At 38.9% G+C, this 25,192-nt stretch overlaps 1 protein-coding gene across 11 annotated transcripts in view; it reads right to left on the reverse strand.

Moving 5' to 3' along the window:
- ZNF169 (zinc finger protein 169) overlaps positions 1 to 25,192 on the reverse strand; it is a 67,873-nt gene that overhangs the window by 26,626 nt on the left and 16,055 nt on the right. For 7 of the 11 annotated variants that reach the window (XR_004683554.1, XR_004683553.1, XM_035029205.1 and 4 more), the window contains exons 2-4: positions 22,780 to 22,866; positions 5,739 to 5,865; positions 5,178 to 5,273 (exon numbers count right to left, since the gene is read on the reverse strand). Coding sequence is in view for 7 of the 11 variants with exons in the window: in XM_035029205.1 (XP_034885096.1) it covers positions 5,178 to 5,273; positions 5,739 to 5,865; positions 22,780 to 22,812 (256 nt within the window). In the remaining 4 variants the exon portion in view is untranslated. Of the gene's footprint in view, positions 1 to 5,177; positions 5,274 to 5,738; positions 5,866 to 7,803; positions 8,211 to 22,779; positions 22,867 to 25,192 lie in introns of those variants that run through there. The other 4 variants (XM_035029210.1, XM_035029211.1, XM_035029213.1 and 1 more) reach the window with 4 other exon arrangements.

Below are 25,192 nucleotides of genomic sequence, written 5' to 3' on the forward strand. Positions count from 1 at the left end.
GATATCCCTGATGAATATGGATTCCAAAATCCTCAACAAAATCCTAGCTAATAGGATCCAACAATACATTAAAAGGATCATCCACCACGACCAAGTGGGATTTATCCCCGGGATGCAAGGGTGGTTCAACATTCACAAATCAGTGTGATAGAACACATTAATAAGAGGAGGGAGAAGAACCATATGGTCCTCTCAATTGATGCAGAAAAAGCATTTGACAAAATACAGCATCCTTTCCTGACTAAAACTCTTCAGAGTAAAATCCATCTATGAAAAACCCACAGCGAATATCATCCTTAATGGGGAAAAGCTGAGAGCCTTTCCCTTAAGATCAGGAACACGTCAAGGGTGCCCACTCTCACCACTTTTGTTCAACATAGTACTAGAAGTCCTAGCAACAGCAATCAGACAACAAAAAGAAACAAAACGTATTCAGATTCGCAAAGAAGAAGTCAAACTCTCTTTCTTCGCAGAGGACATGATACTTGATGTGGAAAACCCAAAAGACTCCACCCCCAAATTACTAGAACTCATCCAGCAATTCAGTAATGTGGCAGGATACAAAATCAATACACAGAAATCAGTTGCTTTCTTATACACTAACAATGCAACTGTAGAAAGAGAAATTAGAGCAATGATTCCATTTACAATAGCACCAAAAACCATAAGATAACCTGGGAATAAACCTTACCAAAGAGTTTAGGATCTATACTCTAGGAAATACAGAGCACTCATGAAAGAAATTGAAGAAGACACAAAAAGATGAAAAAACATTCCATGCTCATGGATCAGAATAATAAACACTATTAAAATGTCTATGCTACCCAGAGCAATCTAGACCTTCAATGCCAATCAAAATTCCAATGACATTTTTCAAAGTGCTGGAACAAACAATCCTAAAATTTGTATGGAATCAGAAAAGACCCCGAATCGCCAAGGAGATGTTGAAAAAGAAAAACAAAGCTGGAGGCATCACGTTGCCCGATTTCAAGCTATATTACAAAGCAGTGATCACCAAGACAGCATGGTACTGGCACAAAAACAGACATTTAGACCAATGGAACAGAATAGAGAGCCCAGATATGGACCCTCAATTCTATGGTCAAATAATCTTTGACAAAGCAGGAAAAAACATGCAGTGGAAAAAAGTCTCTTCAATAAATGGCGCTGGGAAAATTGGACAGCTATATATAGAAGAATGAAACTCGACCATTTTCTAACACCATACACAAAGATAAGCTCAAAATGGATGAAAGACCTCAATGTGAGACAGGAGTCCATCAAAATCCTAGAGAACACAGGCAGTAACCTCTTTGACATCAGCCACAGCAACTTCTTTCAAGATACATCTCCAAAGGCTAGTGAAACAAAAGCAAAAATGAACTTTTGGGATGTCATCAAAATAAAAAGCTTCTGCATAGCAAAGGAAACAGTCAACAAAACAAAGAGGCAACCCACAGAATGGGAGAAGATATTTGCAAATGACACTACAGATAAAGGGCTAGTATCCAAGATCTATAAAGAACTTCTCAAACTCAACACCCAAAAAACAAATAATCAAGTCAAAAAATGGGCAGAAGACATGAACAGACACTTCTCCGAAGAAGACATACAAATGGCTAACAGACACATGAAAAAAATGTTCATCATCATTAGTCATCAGGGAAATTCAAATCCAAACCACACTGAGATACCACCTTACACCATTAGAATCACAAAAATTGACAAGGCAAGAAACAACAAATGTTGGCGAGGTTGTGGAGAAAGGGGAACCCTCTTACACTGTTAGTGGGAATGCAAGTTGGTATAGCCACTTTGGAAAACAGGGTGGAGGTGCCTCAAAAAATTAAATATAGAGCTACCCTATGACCCAGGAATTGCACTACTGGGTATTTACCCCATAGACACAGATGTAGTGAAAAGAAGGGCCATATGCACCCCAACATTCATAGCAGCAATGTCCGCAGTGGCCAAACTGTGGAAAGAGCCGAGATGCCCTTCAACAGATGAATGGATAAAGAAGATGTGGTCCAGGGCGCCTGGGTGGCTCAGTTGGTTAAGCGACTGCCTTCGGCTCAGGTCATGATCCTGGAGTCCCAGGATCAAGTCCCACATCAGGCTCCCTGCTCGGCAGGGAGTCTGCTTCTCCCTCTGACCCTCCTCCCTCTCATGCTCTCTCTCATTGTCTCTCTTGCAAATAAATAAAATCTTAAAAAAAAAAAAGAAGATGTGGTCCATATATACAATGGAATATTACTCAGCCATCAGAAGGGATGAATACCCAACTTTTACATCAACATGGATGGGACTGGAGATTATGCTAAGTGAAATAAGTCAAGCAGAGAAAGTCAACTATCATATGGTTTCACTTTTTTGTGGAACATAAGGAATAGCATGGAGGACATTAGGAGAAGGAAGGGGAAAATGAAAGGGGGGTATCGGGGGGAGAAATGAACCATGAGAGACTATGGACACTGAGAAACAACTGAGGATTTTAGAGGGGACAGGGGTGGGGGGGATGGGTTAGCCCAGTGATGGGTATTAAGGAGGGCATGTACTGCATGGAGCACTGGGTGTTATATGAAAACAATGAATCGTGGATGACTACATCAAAAACTAATGATGTATTGTATGGTGACTAACATAACGTAATAAAAAAAAATTAAAAAAAAAAAAAAAAACCAAATTGTTAAATGGGCAAACGATTCAAGAATACATTTCTCCAAAGATATATACAGATGGCAAATAAGCACATGAAAAGATTCTCAACATAATCAGTCACTGGGTAAATGTCAAGAAAAACAGATGCCACTACACAGCTATGAATGCCCAAAATTAAAATAACAATACCAAGTTTTGACAAAGATGTGGAGCATCTGGAACCCTCATACCCTGCTGGTGGGAATGTGAATGGCATAGCCAGATTGGAAAACAGTTTTTGAGTTCTGTAAAAAGCTAAATATACACCGTATCCTATAACCCAGCCTTTCCAGTCCTAAGCATTCATCTAAAAGAAATGAAAGACTTGTCATGAGTGTTCACACTCATTTTACTTGTATTTGTCAAAACTGGAGACTACTCAAATGTCTTTCAGTAGGTGAATTGTTAAATTGTGGTATCTATATAATGGAATACTATTCAGCAATAAAAAGAAATGAACTATGATACACACAACATTATGGATGAAATTCAAAATAACTATGTTGAGTGAAAGAATCTGGTATATATTCTGTATTGTTCAATTTATATTAATTCTAGAAAATGTGAACAAATCTGTAATGATAGAAAGCAGATCAGTGGTTACCTGGGTATAGAGAGGAGGAGGAGAGGAGCATAAGACAGGGAGGGACAGGAGATAGGGATTATAATAAGGCACAAGGAAACTTTGAGGTTATAGGTATGCTTGGTATTTGGATTGTGGCAATGGTTTCATAGTTGTGTACATATATCAAAACTTTATACATTTTATGCTTTAAATATGTGTAGACTAGGGGCGCCTGGGTGGCTTAGTCAGTTAAGCATCTGCCTTTGGCTCAGGTCATGATCCCAAGGTCCTGGGATAAGCCCCACGTTGGGCTCCCTGCTCAGCGGGGAGTCTGCTTCTCTCTCTGTCCCCCTTCACCCCTGTTCATGTTCACTCACTCTCTCTCATTCTTTCTCTCAAATAAATAAAATCTTAAATAAAGAAATATGTGTAGTCTATTATATTTTGATTATATATCTCATAATTATCCCTTAACTATTATACTATAATACCTTATACCATATTTTTATACCATAATTATAGCTTATATAATAGTTCCCCTTAAAGACAAAAGCACTGAGTTAGGTATAAAGTACAAGTCCAGATACATGGTTGTATTTAGAAACAAAATAAAATGCCAGGAATGTTAAAAATAAAAGAATAAAAAAGATAAATCAGGAAAAAAATTTTTGTATTCTTACCTCTAGACATTCACATAAAATTAATTCCCATTGCATTAAAGACATGAATGTTCCCTGAATTTATGTGGAATTTCTACAATCAGTAACAGAAACAACCCAAATGAAAAGCAGGGAAACTCTTTGAACAGACAAATCACTGAAGAGTCAATACCAATGGCCAAACAACATAGGAAAAGATACTCCTGCTCCCTGAAAAGCAAAGTCCCTCTGAGGTTTCACTGCAAAGGGAAGAGATGAGTGGAAAATGAGATCTGACAATACTTAGTATTGGTAAGGATGTGGAACAAGAACCCCTAGGCTACCCGTGCCTAACGACCAGCTACTGTGCTCCTAGGTATGCATCCTGGAGAAACTTGCCCTTGTTTCCACGGAAGTAACAAAAATATATAGTGGCATTATTTAATAACCAAAAATTGGAAATACATGTCCAAAAAAAGGGAACTGATAATTCAACCGCATTTAAATAGAAATATTCATATAAGGGAATCAATATAAGTTTTTAAAAGTATAAACTAAATCTACACATTTTAACATGATTCTCACATAAAGTCAGTAAAAAAGCATTTTCCAGAAGGATGTATATAGTATACAATACTATATACAAGGAAGTTTATAAACATGCAAAACCCTACATGGTTGAAGGAACCATCGGATGGGAAAAAAAGGATTAAGGCACAATGAGAATGCTAATGCAGAAACTGGATTCTCAGGTGCGGTGGAGAAGCAAGACGCACCAGGGAAGGTGCAGGGACTGTTTTCTGGTCTTTAAGGTCTGTTTCTTACACCACAGGGAAGGTACACAACAGGCACTCATCATACAATTCTACACATCCTGTTGTAATCTTAAATAATCCATCATAAAAGAAACAAGGTTATGGGGATTTATGGGGTAGAACCAATGCACTAAGAAGTTAGCAGGTTAAGAACAGAAACTGGACAGTGTCTCCCAAGGGCAGCAGACTTAGTCTCTGAGGGCAAATGCTATGCAGAATATTAGGCCAACCAACAAAAGCCCAAGAACGGGGAGATCAGAGAACTAGAAAAGGTGCTGGAAAAGAGATACCAGTGGAGAGTGGAATGAGGCTGCCAGGGAAGCCCTCTCTGGGTGAGCGGGATGGCATGGAAGGGAGGCCTGGAGAAAAGCCCTCCCCAAAAGTTCATGGGCTCTCCTTCCTCATCTGCTGAGCGCCTCACGGCCCAGTCTCCTCATCTGCCTACTGCTTCCCACTCACCTGGACAAAGGTCCAGAAGACATTCACTCTCCTCTCTCCAGGGCTCATCCCCTTGCTCCAGCTGTGTGATGAGTTTGGGTTTGGAAAAGGCAATTCCTACTCAAAGGGAAAGAAACCAAGGGGACCCTGGGTTAGTGATTTAAGAGGCTATGGCAGAACTCAGTCAACAGGCAAATGCAATAACCCAAAAGGGGGCAGGGAAGCAGAGGGTGTGCAAAGGCTCTCTGAGTGCTGAGAAATGATGACTAAAGGGAGGGGGGATCCCGGATCTAAAGGCAGTACACTAATTCTCCTCTGTGGTTAAGTGAATACTAGTATTCCCAAATTTGAGGTAAAATCACTTTGGAGGATGAGCCCAGCCTCAGAAAAGGCCTGGCAATTCAGTGTCAGACCATACCCTCCCAAAGACACCTTTACTCTTTCAACTCTACAGAATCCACACATTCTCTGGGGGTATAGAGAAAATACTATTTTTCTTTCTGAGCCAGAAGCATGGTGGCTGTTACATAAAATCTTAAGGTGCCCACAGGCAGTCTGAGACCTGAGACAAGCCGTCCTTACCCAGTGACACCAAGTGGCTGTAGTTCTCCAGCATTACATCCCGATACAGGGTCCTCTGAGCAGGACTCAGTAACTTCCACTCCTTCTGGGTGAAGGCCACTGCCACATCCCTGAAGGCCATTAATGTCTGAAACACAAACACATTCCTGCTCACGCAGAAGCCAGCCACATGCACTAGTCAACCTAACCTAAGCCACTAACCAGGGCCAAATCAGGAAGAATGCTGGTGTGGGGGCACCCTGGTGAGATTCACGGATCCTGCTTTTAACCCAAACTCTAGTGCCATGTGTTCAAGACTATTAATCCCCTTCTCACGTTGCTCATGGGTCTAATTAGGGGTCCTCTCCTTTCTTCTCTTGATCTTATGTCTATGATGCTGTCAAAAACACAGTTTTGATTACCTATAGAGTAAGTCTTGAAATCAGCTAGACTGATTCCTCCCACCTTATTCTTCATTTTAAAGGTTATTTTAGCTACTCTAAGACATGTCCTTTCCATATAAATTTTAGAATCTTAATATATATCTACCAAAAAAACCTTAGAATTTTGATAAGATTTGCATTAAACCTTTATATCAATTTGAGGAGACCTAACATCTTTACTAGGTTGACTCTTCAAATCCACGAACATGGTATGTCTCTCCATTTACTGAGATGTTCTAATTTCTTTCATCAGCATTTTGTGGTTTTCAGCATACAAATCCATATATGTTTTTTTTTAGACTGACACCTAAGAACTTCTTTAAGTACTTCTAATGGTATTATATTTTTAATTTCAGCGACACTGTGTTCATTGCTAGGACATAGAGATACAACTGTCTCTATGTTTATCTTAAATCCTGCAGCCTGGCTGAACTCACTTAGTTCTGATTTTTTTCCCTCCTAGATTCCTTGAGATTTTCTACATAGACAAGCACGGCATCTGCATATAGGAACAGATTTATTTCTTCCCTTATATAAATCTGTATGCATTCTCTTTCCTCTTCTTGCTTTATTACATTACTTCTAGCATAATAAAGAATGAGTGGTGAAAGCAGACATCCTTGCTTTATTCTTGACCTAAGGAGGAAAGCGTTATGTCTCACAGCATTAAGAATACTATTCCAAAATGAGATGCTATGCCATACCCACTGGGATAGCTATTACCAAAGGAAAGGGAAAGAACAAGTTCTGGCAGGGTGTGGGGAGACACTGGAACCTTTGTGCATTTTTGGTGGGAAATGTAAAATGGTGTCGTTTCTGTGGAAGAGTCCACCAGCTCCTCAAACATTAAATGTACAACTGACCCTATGACCCAGCAATTCCACTCCTAGCTATCTACCACTTTATACTTGTACACCAACGTCCTTAATGGCATTATTCACAATAGCTCAAATGTCCCTCAACAGATAAAGAAAATGTGCTTTTATTCAGTCATAAAAAGCAAGGAAATTCTGATACATTCTACATCGAGGATTAGCCTTGAAAATATTATCTAATTGAAATATGCCAGTCACAGGACAAAAAGTGTTTGATTTCACTTATAGCTGGTACACAGACCTTAGAGACAAAGTAAAATAGAGGTTACCAAGAGCTGGGAGGAGTGGGGAATGAGTCAGTTTTTAATGGACAGAGTTTCAGTTTGTGAAGATTAAACAGTGCTGGAGATGGAAAATGGGGATGGTTTCACAACAGTGTGAATGTACTTAATACCACTGAACTGTACATTTAAAATTGGTTAAAACAGTAAATTTTATGTTATGTATACATCAACAATAAAAAAAATGTTAGATAAGTGGCCAAGAAAGGCCTGAGGAAAAAAAAATTTTATTGTTTTTTTTTGGTAGATGTCCCTACTCAAATAGAATTCCCCTGCATTCCTTTTGTTCTAAGACTTTTTTTTCCACCACGGTTATTGAATTCTGTGAGATAAATGCTTTTATTGCATCAACTGATACAATCATGTGGTTTTTTAGTCTGTTAATATGGTGGATTACACTAAGTTTCAAATATGGAACTAGTCTTACATTCCTAAAGTAAATTGCACTTGGTAATAGCACATAATTATTTTGATATCAATGTAATACCTTCTCCATAGAACGAATTGGGAAGTGTTTCCTCTTCTATTTTCTGGAAGAAATCATGTAGCACTGGTGTTAAGTCTTCTTTAAAGATCTGGCAGAATTCCACAGTAAAAACATCTGGGCCCATAGAGTTCTTCTGTAGGAATTTTTAGATTGCAAAGTAGACTTCATGATAGTTACAGAGCTGTTCAAATTACTCCAAATTGGGTGGGTTTTGGTAGTTTGTGTTTTTCAAGGAAGCAGTTCATTTCATCTAAGTTGTGAGATTTATGGGTGAATATTCTTTTGGTGGTTTCAGAGTATGTAGTGATAGCCTTTATTTCATTCTCTCTTTTTTTTTAAGATTTTATTTATTTGAGAGAAAGAGAGAGCATGAGATGGGGGAGAAGTAAACTCCCTGCTGAGCAGGGAGCCCAACACTGGACTCGATCCTGGGACTCTGGGATCATGACCTGAGCCAAAGGCAGACGCTTAACCGACTGAGCCACCCAGGCGGCCCTTTGTTTTGTTCTTGATATGGTGATTTGTGTCTACTCTTTTTTTTCTTAGTATTGTTAGAGGTTGTTTCAATGTTATTGTTTTCAGAAGAGTAGCTCTTTAACTGATTTTCTCTATTTATTTTCAGTTTCACTGATTTCTGCTTTTATCACTATTATTTCCTTCTATTTGTTTCCTCTGGGTTTATTTTGCTCTTATTTTTCTAGGTTCCTGAGGTAGAAGCTTATTGATTTGAGACTCTTCCTCTTTTCTAATACATATGTTCAGTGCCACAGGTTTTCCTCTCAGGACTGCTTTTGCTGTATTCCACATACTTTGATATATTGTATTTTCTTCTCCATTCTCTTTCATGTATGTTTTTATTTCCCTTGAAACTTCATTTCTGATGCATGGATTATTTAAAAGCATGCTTATTTTGTAAGTGTTTATAGACTTTTCTGTCAACTTTCTCTTACTGATTTCAATTTTGATTCCACTGTGGTCAGAGAACACACCTCGTATCAGTTCTTTACTTTTAAGGTAAACAAATTCTTATGTTTTATGGCCCAGGATAGGTCTATCTTGGTGTATGTTTTTGTGAGCATCTGAAAAGAATATGTATTCTGCTATTGTTGGGTAAAGTGTTCTGTAAAGATTAGATTCTGTGGTTGATGGTAATGACAGACTCCTACTGATTTGGGGTCTAATTTCCATCACTGTGAGATGGGTGTTGAAGTCTCCCAGTTGTTGATTTGTCTATTTCTCTTCACATATGGTGAAACTGTAATGTGATGCATACATATTAAGGATCACTGTCTTCCTGGAATTGACCATTTATCACCCTGTGTCTGGTAACTTTCCTTGCTCTGAAATCTGCCTTACTTGATTTAATAAAGCCACTCCAGCTTTCCTTTGATTAATGTTTGCATGTTTCTTTTTATCCTTTTAACTTGCCTATGTGATAATATCTGAAGTTTCATTTAGATAGAATACAGGGTTTGTTGTGTTTTGTTTTGTTTTTTTTCTTAGTCTACTATGCCAGTCTGTCTCTTTTGGTTGGTGTATTTAGATCATTTTCTTTTTGCTTCGTTTTCTTTTACTGACTTCTTCTGGGTTACTTGGACTTTTTTTTTTTTTTTTATAATTCTATTTTGACTTATCCAGTGCTTTCTGTGTATTTCTTTGTATAGCATTGTGTGTGTGTGTGTGTGCGTGTGTGTGTGTGTGTGTGTGAGTAAAGCGATAGAAGTTTATTAAATGAAGATATAGAAAAAGCTCTCAAGAGTGAGAGGGGTCCTGACAGGGTTGCCAACGAGGGCCTTTAGGCTTGGTCTTTTATAGAAAGCTAACCAGGGAACTTAAATCCTTTGAACATTTCTACTGATATCACCATTGAGCAAGGACTAGTGATAACACCTTCAATGGCTTACTTTCTTTTTAGGGTCTGGTTATTCTTTGTTGTTCATAGGTGATTATCATAAAAAAGACACCCACCCCCCACGCCTACAGCAGCGAGGTCCTAGGGCAGGGTGGCCCAGTTTATTCCTTTATCTCTGGTTTTCCCACACCTCCACATTTATGGGATTTCTGTGTTTGTACAGCATTTTTAGTGGTTACTCTAAGAGCTACATTATGTACACATAACTAATCAGTCTACTAGTATCTTCATTTTCCAGTTTAATGAAGTATAGAAACTTTACCTCCCATTACATCCTCTTGCCCTTCTGGTAATTTTAAGTAGTTCCTTTCTACATATTTAGAATCACATCATACTGTGTAATAATTTTTGCTTCAACCATCAAAATTAGTTTGGAAAATTCATGTGTAAGAGGAGTGCCTCCTATATTTACCCCTATTTTTCCTGTGTTTTCTTTCTTCCTGATTGTGTCAGGGGTCCCCAAGACCACCCCCAGGTTTGATATTCACTAGGACTTGTAAGACTCATCATATAGTTTTGTACACATGGCTACAAAGGGATACAAAGCAAAAGAGAAATGGTACGAGACAAAGTCCAAAGGAAACCAGGAACAACCTCCCAAGAATCCTCTCCCAGTAGAGTAACAACATGACCCACTTAACTCCACCACCAAGGACTTGTGATAACGTGTGTTAAATGTTGTCTAACAAGGAAGCTCATTAGAGGCTCAGTGCCCAACTTTTTTAGTGGGGACTGGTCACACAGGCACTTTCAGCATAAACCCTAGTTTGCACACTTTTAGGCACAGTGAACCATTCTTATCAGTTCTGAGAATGGTGCTAACCCTCCAGAAATGCAAGATCCCAATGCCAGCCAAAGGATAATCTTGCAAGCAGGATTTCCGAAGAATAGCAGTCTCAAGCCTGTTATGTTAACTCTACTGCACACAGATGCTCCAAGGTTCCCTCTTTTATTGTTTCCTTGTTTATAAAATTGCCTCTGTCCACGCTCCTGGAGACAAATTCTGTTTTTCTCCATCTGAGAATGTCCAGATTTTCCCTTCATTCCTGAATGATATTTTTATTTGGTACAGGACTTGGAATTGACAGTTCCTTTCTTCCAGCACCTAAAGAACATCACACCACTTCCATCTAACTTCTGTGGTTTTTGATGAGACATCTACTACCATTCCAATAGCTTTTTCCTTGTAAGAAATGCATTTTCTTTGGTTGCTTTCAAGATGTTTCCTTCATTTTGGGTTTGTCATGTTTGGCATATGTTCAAGCTTTTTCAATCTGTAGGTTTACATCTCTTGCCAAATTTGGGAAGTTTTCAGCCATTAATTCTTCTAATATTTCTTCAGCCTCTGCCTACCTTCACTTCTTTTTCCAGAACTACAATGACACAAATGTTAGATATTTTGTTATATTCCCACAGTTTTTGAGGCTCTGTTCATTATTTTTTCCCAGTATATTTTCTCCCTGTTGTGCAGATTGGCTAATTTCTATTGTTCTATCTTCTAGTTCACTGATTTTTCTGTTACCTCTAATCTGCTAGTAAGCCCATCTACTGAGCTTTATCTTTCAGGTATGTATTTTTCAGTTCTGAAATTTCCATATACTTATTCACTGTATCTCTTATTTCTTCAGAGACTTTCTAATTTTTCATTTATTTCACATATTCTTTTAGTGTGGATGTCCAGTTGTCCAAGCACCATTGTATGGACTGTCCTTTTCCAGTTGAATGGTCTTGGCGCCCTTGTCAAAAATCAATTGACCATGTATGTGAGGCTTTTTTCTCAGGCTCTCAGTTCTATTCCATTGATCTATGTATTTATTCTTATGTCAGTGAGAACCTATGTTGCCACTGTTTGTAGCTTGGTACTAAGTACTGAAATCAGGCAGTGTGACTCCTCCAAACTTGTTGTTTTGTAAGACTCAAGATCCCATGATATTCCAAATGAATTTTAGGATAGTCTCTTCTATTTCTGTAAAAAAAAAAAAAAGGCATGAAAGGTATTTTGATGGGGATTGTTTTGAATCTATAGATCACTTTGGGTAGTACTGTCATCTTAGCAATACTAAGTCTTCCAGTCTATAAGCATGCAAAGTCTTTCCATATACTTAGGTCTTCTTTAATTTCCGCAATACTTTATAGTTGTCAGTGAGCAAGTCTTTTGCCTCCTTGGTTAATTTATTGCTGAGTGTTTTCTTCTTTTAGATGCTATTATAAATTGGAATTTTACTGGAATTTATTCTTTGGGTTTTATTTTATTGGAACTTAAAAATATATATATTTCCTGTTTGGATAGTTTTTGAAAATATACTGAAATAAAACTGACTTTTTCCTTTTCTTTTTCTTTTTTTTTTTTTTTAAGATTTTATTTATTTATTTGACAGAGAGAGAGACAGCGAGAGCAGGAACACAAGCAGGGGGAGTGGGAGAGGGAGAAGCAGGCTTCCCGCCGAGCAGGGAGCCCGATGTGGAGCTCCGATCCCAGGACCCCGGGATCATGACCTGAGCCAAAGGCAGACACTTAACGACTGAGCCACCCAGGCGCCCCAAAACTGACTTTTTCTATGTTGATTTTGTATCCTGCAACTTTGCTAAATTTATTTCTTGCTCTGACATTTTTTTATGTGTGTGGATTTTAAGGTTTTATGGATATGAGAGAATGTCTTCAGTGAAGAGATCATTTTACTTCTTTTCCAATAGGATGCCTTTTCTTTTTCTGCCTAATTATCCTAGCTAGAACTGCCAGTACTGTGTTGAACAGAAGTGGCAAAAGCTGACATCCTTATCTCAGATTTCGTGTTCTTCAGAAAAAAAAGCATTCAGTCTTTCACCACTAACACTGATGTTAGTGTGGATTTTTCATATATGACCTTAATCATGTTGGGAAGTTCCCTTCTATTCCTAGTTTGCTGAGTGTTTTTTCATGAAAGGGGGTTCAGTTTTGTCACATGCTTTTTCTGCATTAGCTGAGATAATCATATGGTTTCATCCTGCATTCTCCTAATGTGGTATGTTACAGAATGGATTTTAATATGTTGAAACATTCTTGCATTCTGGGAGTAAATCTCACTTGCTTAAGAAGTACAACCCTTTTAATACGCTGAATTAGCCGGCATATTTTGGTGAAGATTTTTGCATCTGTGCTCATAAAGGATATTAGCCTGTAATTTTCTTTTCTTGCAGTGTCTTTGTCTGAGACCTCTAGTATCAAAGTAATGCTGTCCTCATAGAATGAGTTAGGAAGTGTCTTAATATTTCAGAATAGAGAAAGATTTTGTTAATTCTTCTTTTTATGTTTGGTAGAATTAACAAGTAAATCCATCTGGTTGTGAGCTGTTCTATGTTGGGAGAGTTTTTTTTATTGATTTAATATCTACAGTATTCCTAGGTCTATTCAAGAATCTGTTCTTTCCTGAGTCAGTTTAGATAAATTGTGCATTTCTAGAAACTTATCCATTTCACCTTGGGTAGCCAATTTGTTGGCATACAGCTGTTCTCTTACACTAGCATTCCCTTATCACCCTTCTTACTTTAAAAAAAAAAAAAAAAGGACAGTAGTGTCTCCAAGTTCATTTCTGATTTTAGTAATTTGAGTTTTTTGTTAGTCAATCTAGATAAGGGTTTGTCAATTTTGTTGATCTTTTTAAGGAACCAGCTTTAAGTTTTGTTGATTTCTCTATCATTTTTCTGTTCTCTATTTTAGCTCATCTTTGCTCTAACCTTTATTATTTCCTTCCTTCTTCTAGCTTGGGTTGTTTGCTCTTCTTAAATTGTGTAATTAGGTTGCTGATTTTAGATCTTTCTACTTTTTACATGCTATATCTATAGCTATGAAATTCCCTCTAAGCATTGCTTTTGCTGTATCCCATAATTTTAGTATGTCTAGTTTTCACTTCCATTTGTCTCAATGTATTTTCTACTTTCTCTTGTGATTTTTCTTCTTTGATAGAATGGTTGTTTGAGTGTGCTACTTAATTTCCACATATCTGTGAATTTTCCAGACTTCCTTCTGCTGTTCATTTCTAGTTTTCATTCCACTGTGATCAGAAGTTACTTTGTATCATTTCAATCATTTCAAATTCATTAAGACTTACTTGTGGCCTAATATATGGTCTATCCTAGAAAATGTTTTAGGCACACGGGTGAAATATATATTTTGCTGTTGTTGGGCAGTGGTATGTGTGTGAGGTGTGTGAGCTGTGTGAGAGGTGTGTGTGTGTGTGTGTGTGTGTGTATTAGTTGCAGCTGATATATAGTATAGTTCAAGTTGTGTATTTCCTTCGCTCTCCTGTCTGGCTGCTCTATCCATTATAGAAAGTTGGGTATTGAAGTCTATACCCATTATTGTAGCACAAGTTTTTCTCTTCGAATCTGCCCATTTTTATTCCATGTATGTTGGTACTCTACTGCTAGGTATGTACATATTTATAATTGTTATATCTTCTCTCCATAATAAACCTGTTTTCAACATATGATATCCTTCTTAATCTTTTGTGACTTTTTAAAAATTGAAATATAATTGACATGCAGTATCCTCTTAGTTTCAGGTGTACATCATAGTGATTCAATATTTTTATACATTACAAATATAGCCCCACAATATCTAGTTACCATCTGTCACCAAAGTTATTACAGTATTGCTGACTATATTCCCTCTGCTATAGATTGCATCCCTGTGACTTACTTTATAATTGGAAATTTGTACTTCTTAATCCCCCCTTCACCTCTTTGGCCCACTCCTCAGCTCCTCCCCACTTGGGTAACTAATAGTTTCCTGTATCCATGAGCCTGTTTCTGTTTTGTTGTGTTTGTTTTTCAGATTCCACATACAAGTAAAATTGTACAGTATCTGTCTTCAACTTATTTCACTTGGCATAATACCCTCTAGGTCACCTCACCCATGTTGCCACAAACAGCAAGATCTCACTCTTTTCTTTATGGCTAATATTCCAGTGTGTGTGTGTGTGTGTGTGTGTGTGTGTGTGTGTACACTTCTTTATCCATTCATCTATTGATGGGCACTTAAGGTGCCTTCATACCTTGGCTTTTGTAAATAATGGTGCAATGAACAGAAGGGTGCATATATGCCTTTGAATGGATGTTTTTGTTTTATATGGATAAATACTAGAAGTGGAATTGATGGACTGTGTGGTAGTTCTATTTTTACCTTTATGAAAAGTCTCCATACTGTTTTCCACAGTGGCTGTTTTCATTCCCACCAATAGTGCATGACACTTGTTATTTTTGATAAGAGCCAATCTGACTGGTGCAAAGTAATATCTCATTATGGTTTTTTATTTTTATTATTTTTTTAAAAAGATTATTTATTTATTTACTTACTTACTTACTTATTTGAGAAAGAGAGCACAAGAAGGGGTAGGGCCAAAGGGAGAAGCAGACTCCCTGCCGAGCAGGGAGCCCAATGCAGGACTCGATCCCAGGACTCCGGGATCACATGACCTGAGCTGAAGGCAGTCGCTTAACCAACTGAGCCACCCAGGCACCCTCATTATGATTTTTTAAAAAGATTTATTTATTTTAGAGAAAGGGAGAGCATGCATGCAAGCGGAGGGAGGAGAAGAGGAAAAGAGAGAGAACCTCAAGCAGACTCCATGCTGAGTGCTCTAGTGTTCACTTTTCTTACAGTTTAGAGTTACTGTCTAGTGTCCTTTCATTTCAGACTGAAGCATTTTTTTGTAGAGCAGGTCTACTGTTAATGAGCTCTCTCCGTTTTTTTTAAGTCTAGAAACCTCTTAATTTTTCCTTCACTCTTGAAGGATAATTTACTGGATATAGAAATCTTAGTTGAGGGGCGCCTGGGTGGCTCAGTCGTTAAGCGTCTGCCTTCAGCTCAGGTCATGATTCCAGGGTGCTGGGATCGAGCCCTGCATCAGGCTCCCCGCTCTACAGGAAGCCTGCTTCTCCCTCTCCCACTCCCCCTGCTTGTGTTCCCTCTCTGTCTTTCTCTCTGTCAAATAAATAAAACCTTTAAAAAAAAAAAAAAAGAAATCTTAGTTGACAGTTTTTCTTCCAAGACCTTATATATGTCATCCTACTGACTGGTGGTCTCCATGGTTTCTGATGAGAAATCAGCTCTTAATCTTATTGAGGATTCCTTCCTTGTAGGTAACAAATACCTTCTTGCTGCTTTCAAAATTCTGTCTTGGTGTAGGGGTTTTGATAATTTTGACTATATGTCTGGGTGTGGATCTTTTTAAGTTTATCCTACTTGGAGTTTACTAAGCTTCTTTGACATATAGATTTGGGGGGGGGTTAAAATCATATTTGAGGAGTTTCTGGATATTTCTTAAATTTTTCTCTCCCTCCTTTCCCTCTGCAATTCCCACTATGTATATGTAAGTACATCCGTTGGTGTCTCACAGGTCTCTTAAGTTCTGTGCATTTTTCAGTGTTCTTTTTTTTCCGCTCCTCAGAGTGGATAATCTCAGTTGAAGTATTTTCAAATTCACTGACTATTTTGCCTACCTAAATATGCTGTTAAACCCCCACACCAAGTTTTTCACTTCAGTTGTACTTTACAGCTCCAGAAGTTCTGTATGACTCCTTTTTATAATCTCTTAATTGATATTCTCTATCTCTTCAAACATTGTTGGCCTACTTCCTTTAGTTCCATGTTCATGGTTTCCTTTAGCTCTTTGTGTGTATTTAATATAGTTGATAAGCAGGCAGTTTAAAATGCTGCAGCACTCTTCTGCCATAAAGTAGGAACTTCTTTCTTCACCAAATTTTCCACTTTTGACTAGGTTCCAAAGTTTGACAAAAGGTAATTCTGGCAGATTTTAGCAGCTCATTAGTTGTTTTGCAGCAGGCACAGAGCCATGTATTTCCCTTACTCCATCATTTTGATGTCACAATGCAATTTCTTCTTCAACGTAAGGATTAGTGAAGAAATGTGTTGTTTAGTTTCTAAATATTTGAGACTTACTTAGATAACTTATTATTGGTTTCTAATTTGACTGGAATCTCAGAATATAAGCTGTATCTTTAAACCCCTTCAAATTCACTAAGTCTCTCTTGCTGAACATACTTGAAAAAATGTATATTCTGCAGTTGCACAGTACAGTGTTCTGTAACTGTTGATCAAGATGATGTAGCTGCTAGTTTTCTTTAGATCGTATGTCTTTACTGACTTTTTACCTACTTGTTCTATCAATTGCTCAGAGGAGATTAAATTACCTATAATAGTATAATTTCCATTTTCTCCCTTTAATTCTGTCAATTATTTTAAAGCTTTGTTATTAGACACATACATACATTACTGCTATGGCTTCCTGCTAAAGTGACTCTTCTATCATTCTGAAATGGTTTTCTTTCCCCTTGTCTTGAAGTTCATTTTATCTGATATTACGACATTTTCCTTTTCCACATTGAGCATAGTTAAGACAGAGACTTTAAAGTCCTTATCTGATCATTTCATCCATAGGGTAAATTATGGTATGTGAATTATATCTCAAAAAAAAAAATTGAAAGATGGCTAAGATTCAGAATAATCAAGAAAAGAGTAGAGGGCTAAGAATCTAAATGAAGCATGTAGGGAGGCAGGGAACACAGATGCCATGAGCAGAGGAAGAGAAGGGAGAAGTCCATGATGTGGGTGAGAAGCACCTGGCAGGAGGGAAAAGTAGCTAGTGGTAGAACAGAAAGCAGAGGTGTTGTAGTAACCTGTGGATGGTTTTGAAAGCAGACAAAAAGAACACAGACACTCTACTACAGAGTTGTAGCTTCTACAATTTAAAATACTCATGTGTTCTCACTTGGTCATATTTTGTGGTGAGAAAAACTGTCAGACTAAAATTCATTTCATGAACAAAATTTCCCACAGAAATAGGTTCTCAAGGGGTGCCAGGATGGCTCATTTGGTTGGGTATCCCACTCTTGATTTCAGCTCAGGTCGTGATTTCAGAGTTGTGGGATTGAGCCCCATATCAGGCTCTGCACTCAGTGGGGAGCCTGCTTGAGAGTTTCCCCTCCCCCGGCTTGGGTATTCTCTCTCTCGCCCTCTCTCTCAAATAAATAAAACTTAAAAAAAAAAGAAAGAAATAGGTTCTCAAACATTGGGAACAAGTTAAATTCATAATGACTGAGAAATAATGGGATGGGATAGTGAAAATCCATGAATGTTTTTAACTTGCAAAGAGTCATAGATTTGAATGTGAATGTAGGTGGTGTCTTCATCTTTTTTTTATTATTATGTTCAGTTAGCCAACATAAAGTACATCATTAGTTTTTGATGTAGTGTTCAATGATTCATTAAATTGCATATGACACCCAGTGCTCATCACAACACATGCCCTTCTTAATACCTATCACCTGGTTACCCCCTCCCTCCACCCCGCTCCCTTCTGAAACCCTCAGTTTGTTTCCCCGAGTCCAGAGTCTCTCATGGTTTGTCTCCCTCTCTGATTTCTTCCCAGTTTTCCCTCCCTTCCCCTGTGGTCCTCCATGCTATTCCTTATGTTCCACATATGAGTGAAACCATATGATAATTGTCTTTCTCTGCTTTACTTATTTCACTTAAGCATAATCCCCTCCAGTTCCATCCATGTTGACGCAAATGACAGGTATTCATCTTTTCTGCTGTCTGAGTAATATTCCATTATATATATGAACCACCTCTTCTTTATCCATTCATCTGTTGAAGGACATCTCGGCTCCTTCCACATTTGGGCTATTGTGGACGTTGCTGTGCAGGTGCCCCTTCTTTTCACTACATCTGTATCTTCAGCATAAATACCTAGTAGTGCAATTCCTGGGTCGTAGGGTAGCTCTATTTTTAACTTCTTGAGGCACGTCCATACTGTTTTCCAGAGTGGCTGTACCAACTTGCATTCCCACCAACAGTGTAAGAGGGTTCCCCTTTCTGCACATCCTCGCCAACATTTGTTGTTTCCTCTTTTGTTAATTTTTGCCATTCTAACTGGTGTAAGGTGGTATCTCATTGTGGTTTTGATTTTTATTTCCCTGATGGCTAGTGATGTTGAATATTTTTTCATGTGTCTGTTAGCCATTTGTATGTCTTCTTTGGAAAAGTGTCTGTCCATTTCTTCTGCTCATTTCTTGACTGGATTATTTGTTTTTTAGGTGTTGAGTTTGATAAGCTCTTTATAGATTTTGGATACCAGCCCTTTATCTGAAATGTCATTTACAAATATATTCTCTCATTCTGTAGGTTGCCTCTTAGTTTTATTGACTGTTTCCTTTGCTATGCAGAAGCTTTTTATCTTGATGAAGTCCCAAAAGTTCATTTTTGCTTTTGTTTCCCTTGCCTTTAGAGACATGTCTTGAAAGAAGTCTCTGTGGTCAATGTCGAAGAAGTTACTGCCTATGTTCTCCTCTAGGATTTTGATGGATTCCTGGGTTTCTTCATCTTTAAAGATCTGATACTGGGGTAGTCACTAGTTTTAATACAATTTTACCATTAAGATCTATCAAAAATGTGCATAGACCAAAGATATTAAGTTCCAATAACAGGAATAAATGAAATGTCCATCAACTGATGAATGAAAAAACAAAATATCATATATCCATACAATAGAATGCTATTCGACCATGAAAAGGAATGAAATATTATTGATTTGGGCTACAACATGAATGAACCTTGAAAATATTATGCTAAATGAAAGAAAACAGACACAAAAACCACATATTATGATTCCATTTATAGGAAATACCCAGAATAACCAAATTTATAGAGACAGAATATAGATGAGCACTCACCAGAGGTTGGGAGAGGGGATAAAAGAGAGTGACTCCTAATGGGTGTGGGGTTTCTTTGGGGGTTACAAAAACATTATGGAATTAGATAGGGGCGAGGGTTGCACAACTTTGTGAATATACTAAAATCTACAAACTGTACATTTTAAAATGGTGAATTTTATTGGATGTAAATTATACCTCAATAAAGGAACTTTTAAATGCTTAATTCCAATGATAGGTAAACACCTAAGTAAGTTGGGAGTCTTATAAGAATGGAGGCTGTGCTGTGGATATCATTGTTGACCAAATGCTCCTTCACACAGCAGACATTCAAAACGATTTTTTAAGATTAATAATGAAAGAGTGCTAATTTCTTACCAGTTAACAACCTCTAGGTCCAGCCCTCATCTAGGTCACAACCCTAAAGCATATTCCAATTTCTTTTGTATCAGGCCAAACTCCTTCGACATGCGTAAATACCATGTGTATATATGGTCAACAATATATTCAATTAAAATATAGGTCAAAAGATTTTATATAATTCAGATCAGATACATACCAAAGGAAAAAAAAAGATATATATCAAAGTATATGGAAATGCAATTTAAAGATTCCTAAAACATGTAATTTCTATGCCTCAAATAACAAAAAGCAAAACAAAGAAACCCCTTTGTTCTTTCATTCTTTCAAAAAAAAGTTAAGGGGCGCCCGGGTGGCTCAGTCGTTAAGCGTCTACCTTTGGCTCAGGTCATGATCCCAGGGTCCTGGGATCGAGCCCCGCATAGGGCTCCCTACTTGGGAAGCCTGCTTCTCCCCCTTCCACTCCCCCTGCTTGTGTTCCCTCTCTCGCTGTGTCTCTCTCTGTCAAATAAATAAGTAAAATCTTAAAAAAAAAGTTAAGATTGTATGGGGCTCCTGTGTGGCTCAGTTGGTTAAGCATCCAACTCTTGATTTCAGCTCAGGTCATGATCTCAGGGTTGTGGGACTGAGCCCCACATCAGGCTTCATGCTGGGTGTAGAGCCTGCTTAAGATTCTCTCTCTCCCTCTCCCTCTGCCCCTCCTATAAAAAAAACAAAAACAAAAACAAAAAAAAGTTCAGACTGTGGTCCCTTTATGAAACAAGTAGGTTTGGATGCCTGACACTCTTCCAGGTATGGAAACTTCATCTTAAAAAACTAAACCCTTCAGATATTTATGCCCTCACATCAATTTTTCACAAGGAAATGAATAAAAGAAAAAATATATATTGAGAGATACTGGTCACAGACAGGATGAGATACAGGGTGTGCTAAGGATCCCACAGGAAGTGGCAGAGTAGGGACAGAAAAAGTGAGCCAGTGCTACATTCCATTTTGGCCAAGAATGCTGCTCTATTAACATCATAAATGGTAAAATGAAACATATAAAAGTTTTCTCTCTTACCTAAGTAACACTCTGAGTTGCATGCACTACACAAACATTTTCCCTCAAAGGTATAAAATATTTGACAACTGAGGGACACACAGCTCTCAATGGCTCTGATAACCAATCATTTTTAACTTGTACAGTAAGAGACAAATATCCACCATATGAGCCCAGTATTAAGATCAAGTTCAGATCTTCTTGTAAAAAAAATTCTACACTTGATATGACAGGCAATTAAAAACTGAATATAACTGACACTATTTTGTGTAACTGATATAAGCAACACAAAAGTATCCCACTTGGTATGTATTTAGGTGGTTAGTAAATGTTAATTTTATCCAATTATGTAAAACTCACATCCTGCCTAATCTTGGGGATTAGAAAATCTTTCCTTTAGGACATATATTCACTCAGTTACAGTTGACCTTTGATCAACAGGGGGGTTAGGGCTGCCGACCCACCATACAGTCAAAAATCTGTATAACTTTTCACTCCCCAAAAACTTAACTAATAGCCTACAATTAACCAGAAACTTCACTGATAACATAAACAGTCAGTGAACATATATTTTGTATGCTGTGTATTACATACTATAATCCTACAATAAAGCTAGAGAAAAAAAAGTATTATTAAGAAATTCATGAGGGGGCGCCTGGGTGGCTCAGTTGGTTAAGCGACTGCCTTCGGCTCAGGTCATGATCCTGGAGTCCCGGGATCGAGTCCCACATCAGGCTCCCTGCTCAGCAAGGGGTCTGCTTCTCCCTCTGCCCTCTTCCCTCTCGTGCTCTCTGTCTCTCATTCTCTCTCTCAAATAAATAAATAAAATCTAAAAAAAAAAAAAAAAAGAAAAAAGAAATTCATGAGAAAAATACATTTATAGTACTGTCCTGTATTTACTGAAAAAAATCCACACGTAAATGGACCCACACAGTTCAAATCCATGTTGTTCAAGGATCAACTATACTGTTTATTTCCTAATTCTTGATTTCAACATGGCGAAATCCTTCTCAAAATCCTTCAAAATCCAGTTTACTCCCAAGTTCAAGCCCACAGTCCTCAACCTAGCTTTCCAAATTCTGGCTGAACTGTCCATCCAGGCTCAGAGCAGGTGAAGGCAAAGCCTTCAGGGGCCAGGAAAATAATAAGTGAGTGAATCAGACTCCTCGGCCTATTCTCAGAGAAATTGGCAATCCAGACCTTCAGACATAATCTTCCAATTTCTAAGTGTGGAAAACTCATTTAAATATAAAGTACAGGGGGCGCCTGGGTGGCTCATTCAGTTAAGCATCTGCCTTCAAGCCCTCTGTTGGGCTCTCTGCTCAGCAGGGAGTCTGCTTCTCCCTTTCCTTCTGTGCTTTCTCTCACTCTATCTCTCAAGTAAAATAAAATCTTAAATATATATATATATATAGCACAGGACTGGCCAAACTAAACGTATCCACAAGTTACACACAAGCAGACAGCAGGTCAGCATCTTCACCACTACACAGAGAAAACTGATGTGACCAAAGGCCACTGGCTGCTCCAAGCTTTCCAAATGGTGAGGGACAGGCTGCCAGTCACGCAGTTTCTGAGATGCACTAGACTTCCTGTCACACTCCTACTGGAAGTTCTTCAACTTCCCAAGTCCATCAGGGGCAGCTCAGGCAGCTCTGTAAAGAGCTTTCTCCTGAAAGCCTTCCTTCACTTTTTTATGCCTTGGGAATTACTGGGCACATAAGCATGAATGTCCTGTATTTGTATTTTAACTGTGTTGATTACAGTTCACTACTTGGTGAATGCCTAAATCATGAATGGAACAGAGGAGTCTGAGAAAAGACTCTGGGTAAGATGGGCCACACCTCCAAAATCAGGGCTAGATATGACCTAACACCACGAGGGCAGCTCTAGGACAAGGAAAGGCAATGAGTCCATCCTACAAGAGCTAGGAAAAAACTTCAGGACTCACCTCATCCCTGGTTGTCAGGAGCCCTGGGGCCATATTCCTGGTCAGCTGAGTGCTCTTCCTAGAGAAGAGTCAAGTTGCCAGGCAGAGCTGGGGAAAGAGAACAGAAGTAAGGGGGCGCTTAGGAGAAGTACCCTTCCATTAGCCTCCCAGTACAGCACGGGTGAGTGGAGATAAGAAAGGCAGGTTGCAGGGGGCATTAGAGCTGCCCATTCTTAGCCAGTGTCCAAAAAAAAAAAAAAGGCCCCCACAGCCAGATCAGCAACAGGCTGTCTCAATCCCCAGTTGAGAATTGAAGCCTTCAGCCCCCTGCAGGTAGATGAGACTTTTCTCACTGTGGGGACTCTATTAAGAGGGAAAGGGCCTCAGAGTACCCAAAGGAGGGCACTCACACTGAGAGCCAAAGTCACCTCTCAGAGGGAAACAGAAACTCCCCATCCACATCTGCCCTGAAGCCAAAGGACAAGTCCCAGGAAATCCAAACAGAAAGAGTGCTACAGGTCTCCAACAGAATGTAGATTTGGGAGGGGGGGCATGAAGCAGGGTGGGTGCCATCATTGTGGCTGCCCCTCTCACTTAAATGTCCAAGATTGAGTTCCCGAGATTTTAAATGCGACTTGAGATTTAAAAAGGTGCAGTCAGCAAATGACACAGGTCTTCAACAAGCCAATGTCATGAAGAAATGAAGAGGGGAGACTTTCAGGGGTGCCTGGGTGGCTCAGTCGTTAAGCATCTGCCTTCGGCTCGGGTCATGATCCCAGGGTTCTGGAATCGAACCCCACATCAGGCTCCCTACTCCATGGGAAGCCTGCTTCTCCCTCTCCCACTCCCCCCTGCTTGTGTTCCCTCTCTCACTGTGTCTCTGTCAAATAAATAAATAAAAAATAAAAAAAAGAGGGGAGACTTTCCTTCACACAAAGACTAGATAACCATTCTTCAGATGTGAGTATACGCTTCGCACAAATGAACTAGAAAGTATTTTGGGGATTACAAAGGACAATTCAAGATGAACTGGGTGTTACAGAACTATTGTGAACACTGTTAGCTGTGATCATGATATTCTGCACATGGGGAAAACAAGTTGTTATTAAGAAATGGTGAAGTAATGGGGCGCCTGGGTGGCTCAGTTGGTTAAGCGACTGCCTTCGGCTCAGGTCATGATCCTGGAGTCCCTGGATCGAGTCCCGCATCGGGCTCCCTGCTCAGCGGGGAGTCTGCTTCTCCCTCTGACCCTCCCCCCTCTCATGTGCTCTCTCTCTCAGTCTCTCTCTCTCAAATAAATAAATAAAATCTTTAAAAAAAAAGAAATGGTGAAGTACTGAGGAGTGAAATGATATGTGTGTAATCATTTTAAAATGTGAAACTTTCAATAAGTTAACACCATAAAAAAGAGAGCACTTGTGGAATAAAAGGGGGCTTTAGAGACCCAGCAACCAAATGCAATGTGTGGACACTGTTTTAGCAGTTTTGAGCAATCCAGGAAATAAGAACACTGGCTGGATGTTAGAGAACAGTAAAGAAGTAATATTAATTTTGTCAGGCTCAGGTTAAGAACAGGCTGTGCTGGGGGCGCCTGGGTGGCTCAGTCGTTAAGCGTCTGCCTTCGGCTCAGGTCATGATCCTGGGGTCCTGGGATCGAGTCCCACATCGGGCTCCCTGCTCGGCAGGAAGCCTGCCTCTCCCGCTCCCCCTGCTTGTGTTCCTGCTCTAGCTATCTCTCTCTCTGTCAAATAAATAAATAAAATCTTTAAAAAAAAAAAAAAAGAACAGGCTGTGCTGACGGCCTCTGCAGATAACTATGGCTGTGCTTAAAGAAAGAGTGGAAAAGCCACGACTCATATACCCTGCTTAGTGCTGAGAAAGCAGAAAGCAGTGCTGACCCTGAAGAACAAGAACAAAGCAAGGATGTCCCCTCTCACCTCTCCTATGAACATCACACTGGAAATACTAGTTAATATAAGAACATAAGAAAAGAAATAAAAGGTACACAGATTGGGAAGGAAGAAACAATACTATCTTTGTCTGCAGATGACCTGATTGACTATTTGGAAAATACCAAAGATTCAACCAGAAATTTCTGACACTAACAAATGAGTATATCAAAGCTGCAGGATACAAGGTTAATATACAAAAATCAATTGCTGGGGCACCTGGGTTGCTCAGTCAGTTAAGTGTCTGCCTTCAGCTCAGGTCATGATCCCAGGGTCTTGGGATGGAGCCCCACATCAGGCTCCCTGCTCAGCAGAAAGCCTGCCTCTCCCTCTCCCTCTGCTGCTCTGAGCCAGAGTAGCAATATATAAATTGGACAAAAGCAAGACCCATCTATATGTTGTCCACAAGAGCCTCATTTCAGAATGAAAGACACATGCAGACTGAAAGTTAAGGGATGGAAAGGCACTTACTATGCAAATGGAAA

The sequence above is a fragment of the Mirounga leonina genome, unplaced genomic scaffold, assembly GCF_011800145.1.
Source record: "Mirounga leonina isolate KUSES-001 unplaced genomic scaffold, KU_Mleo_1.0 Mir_224, whole genome shotgun sequence".
Taxonomy (NCBI): Eukaryota; Metazoa; Chordata; class Mammalia; order Carnivora; family Phocidae; genus Mirounga; species Mirounga leonina.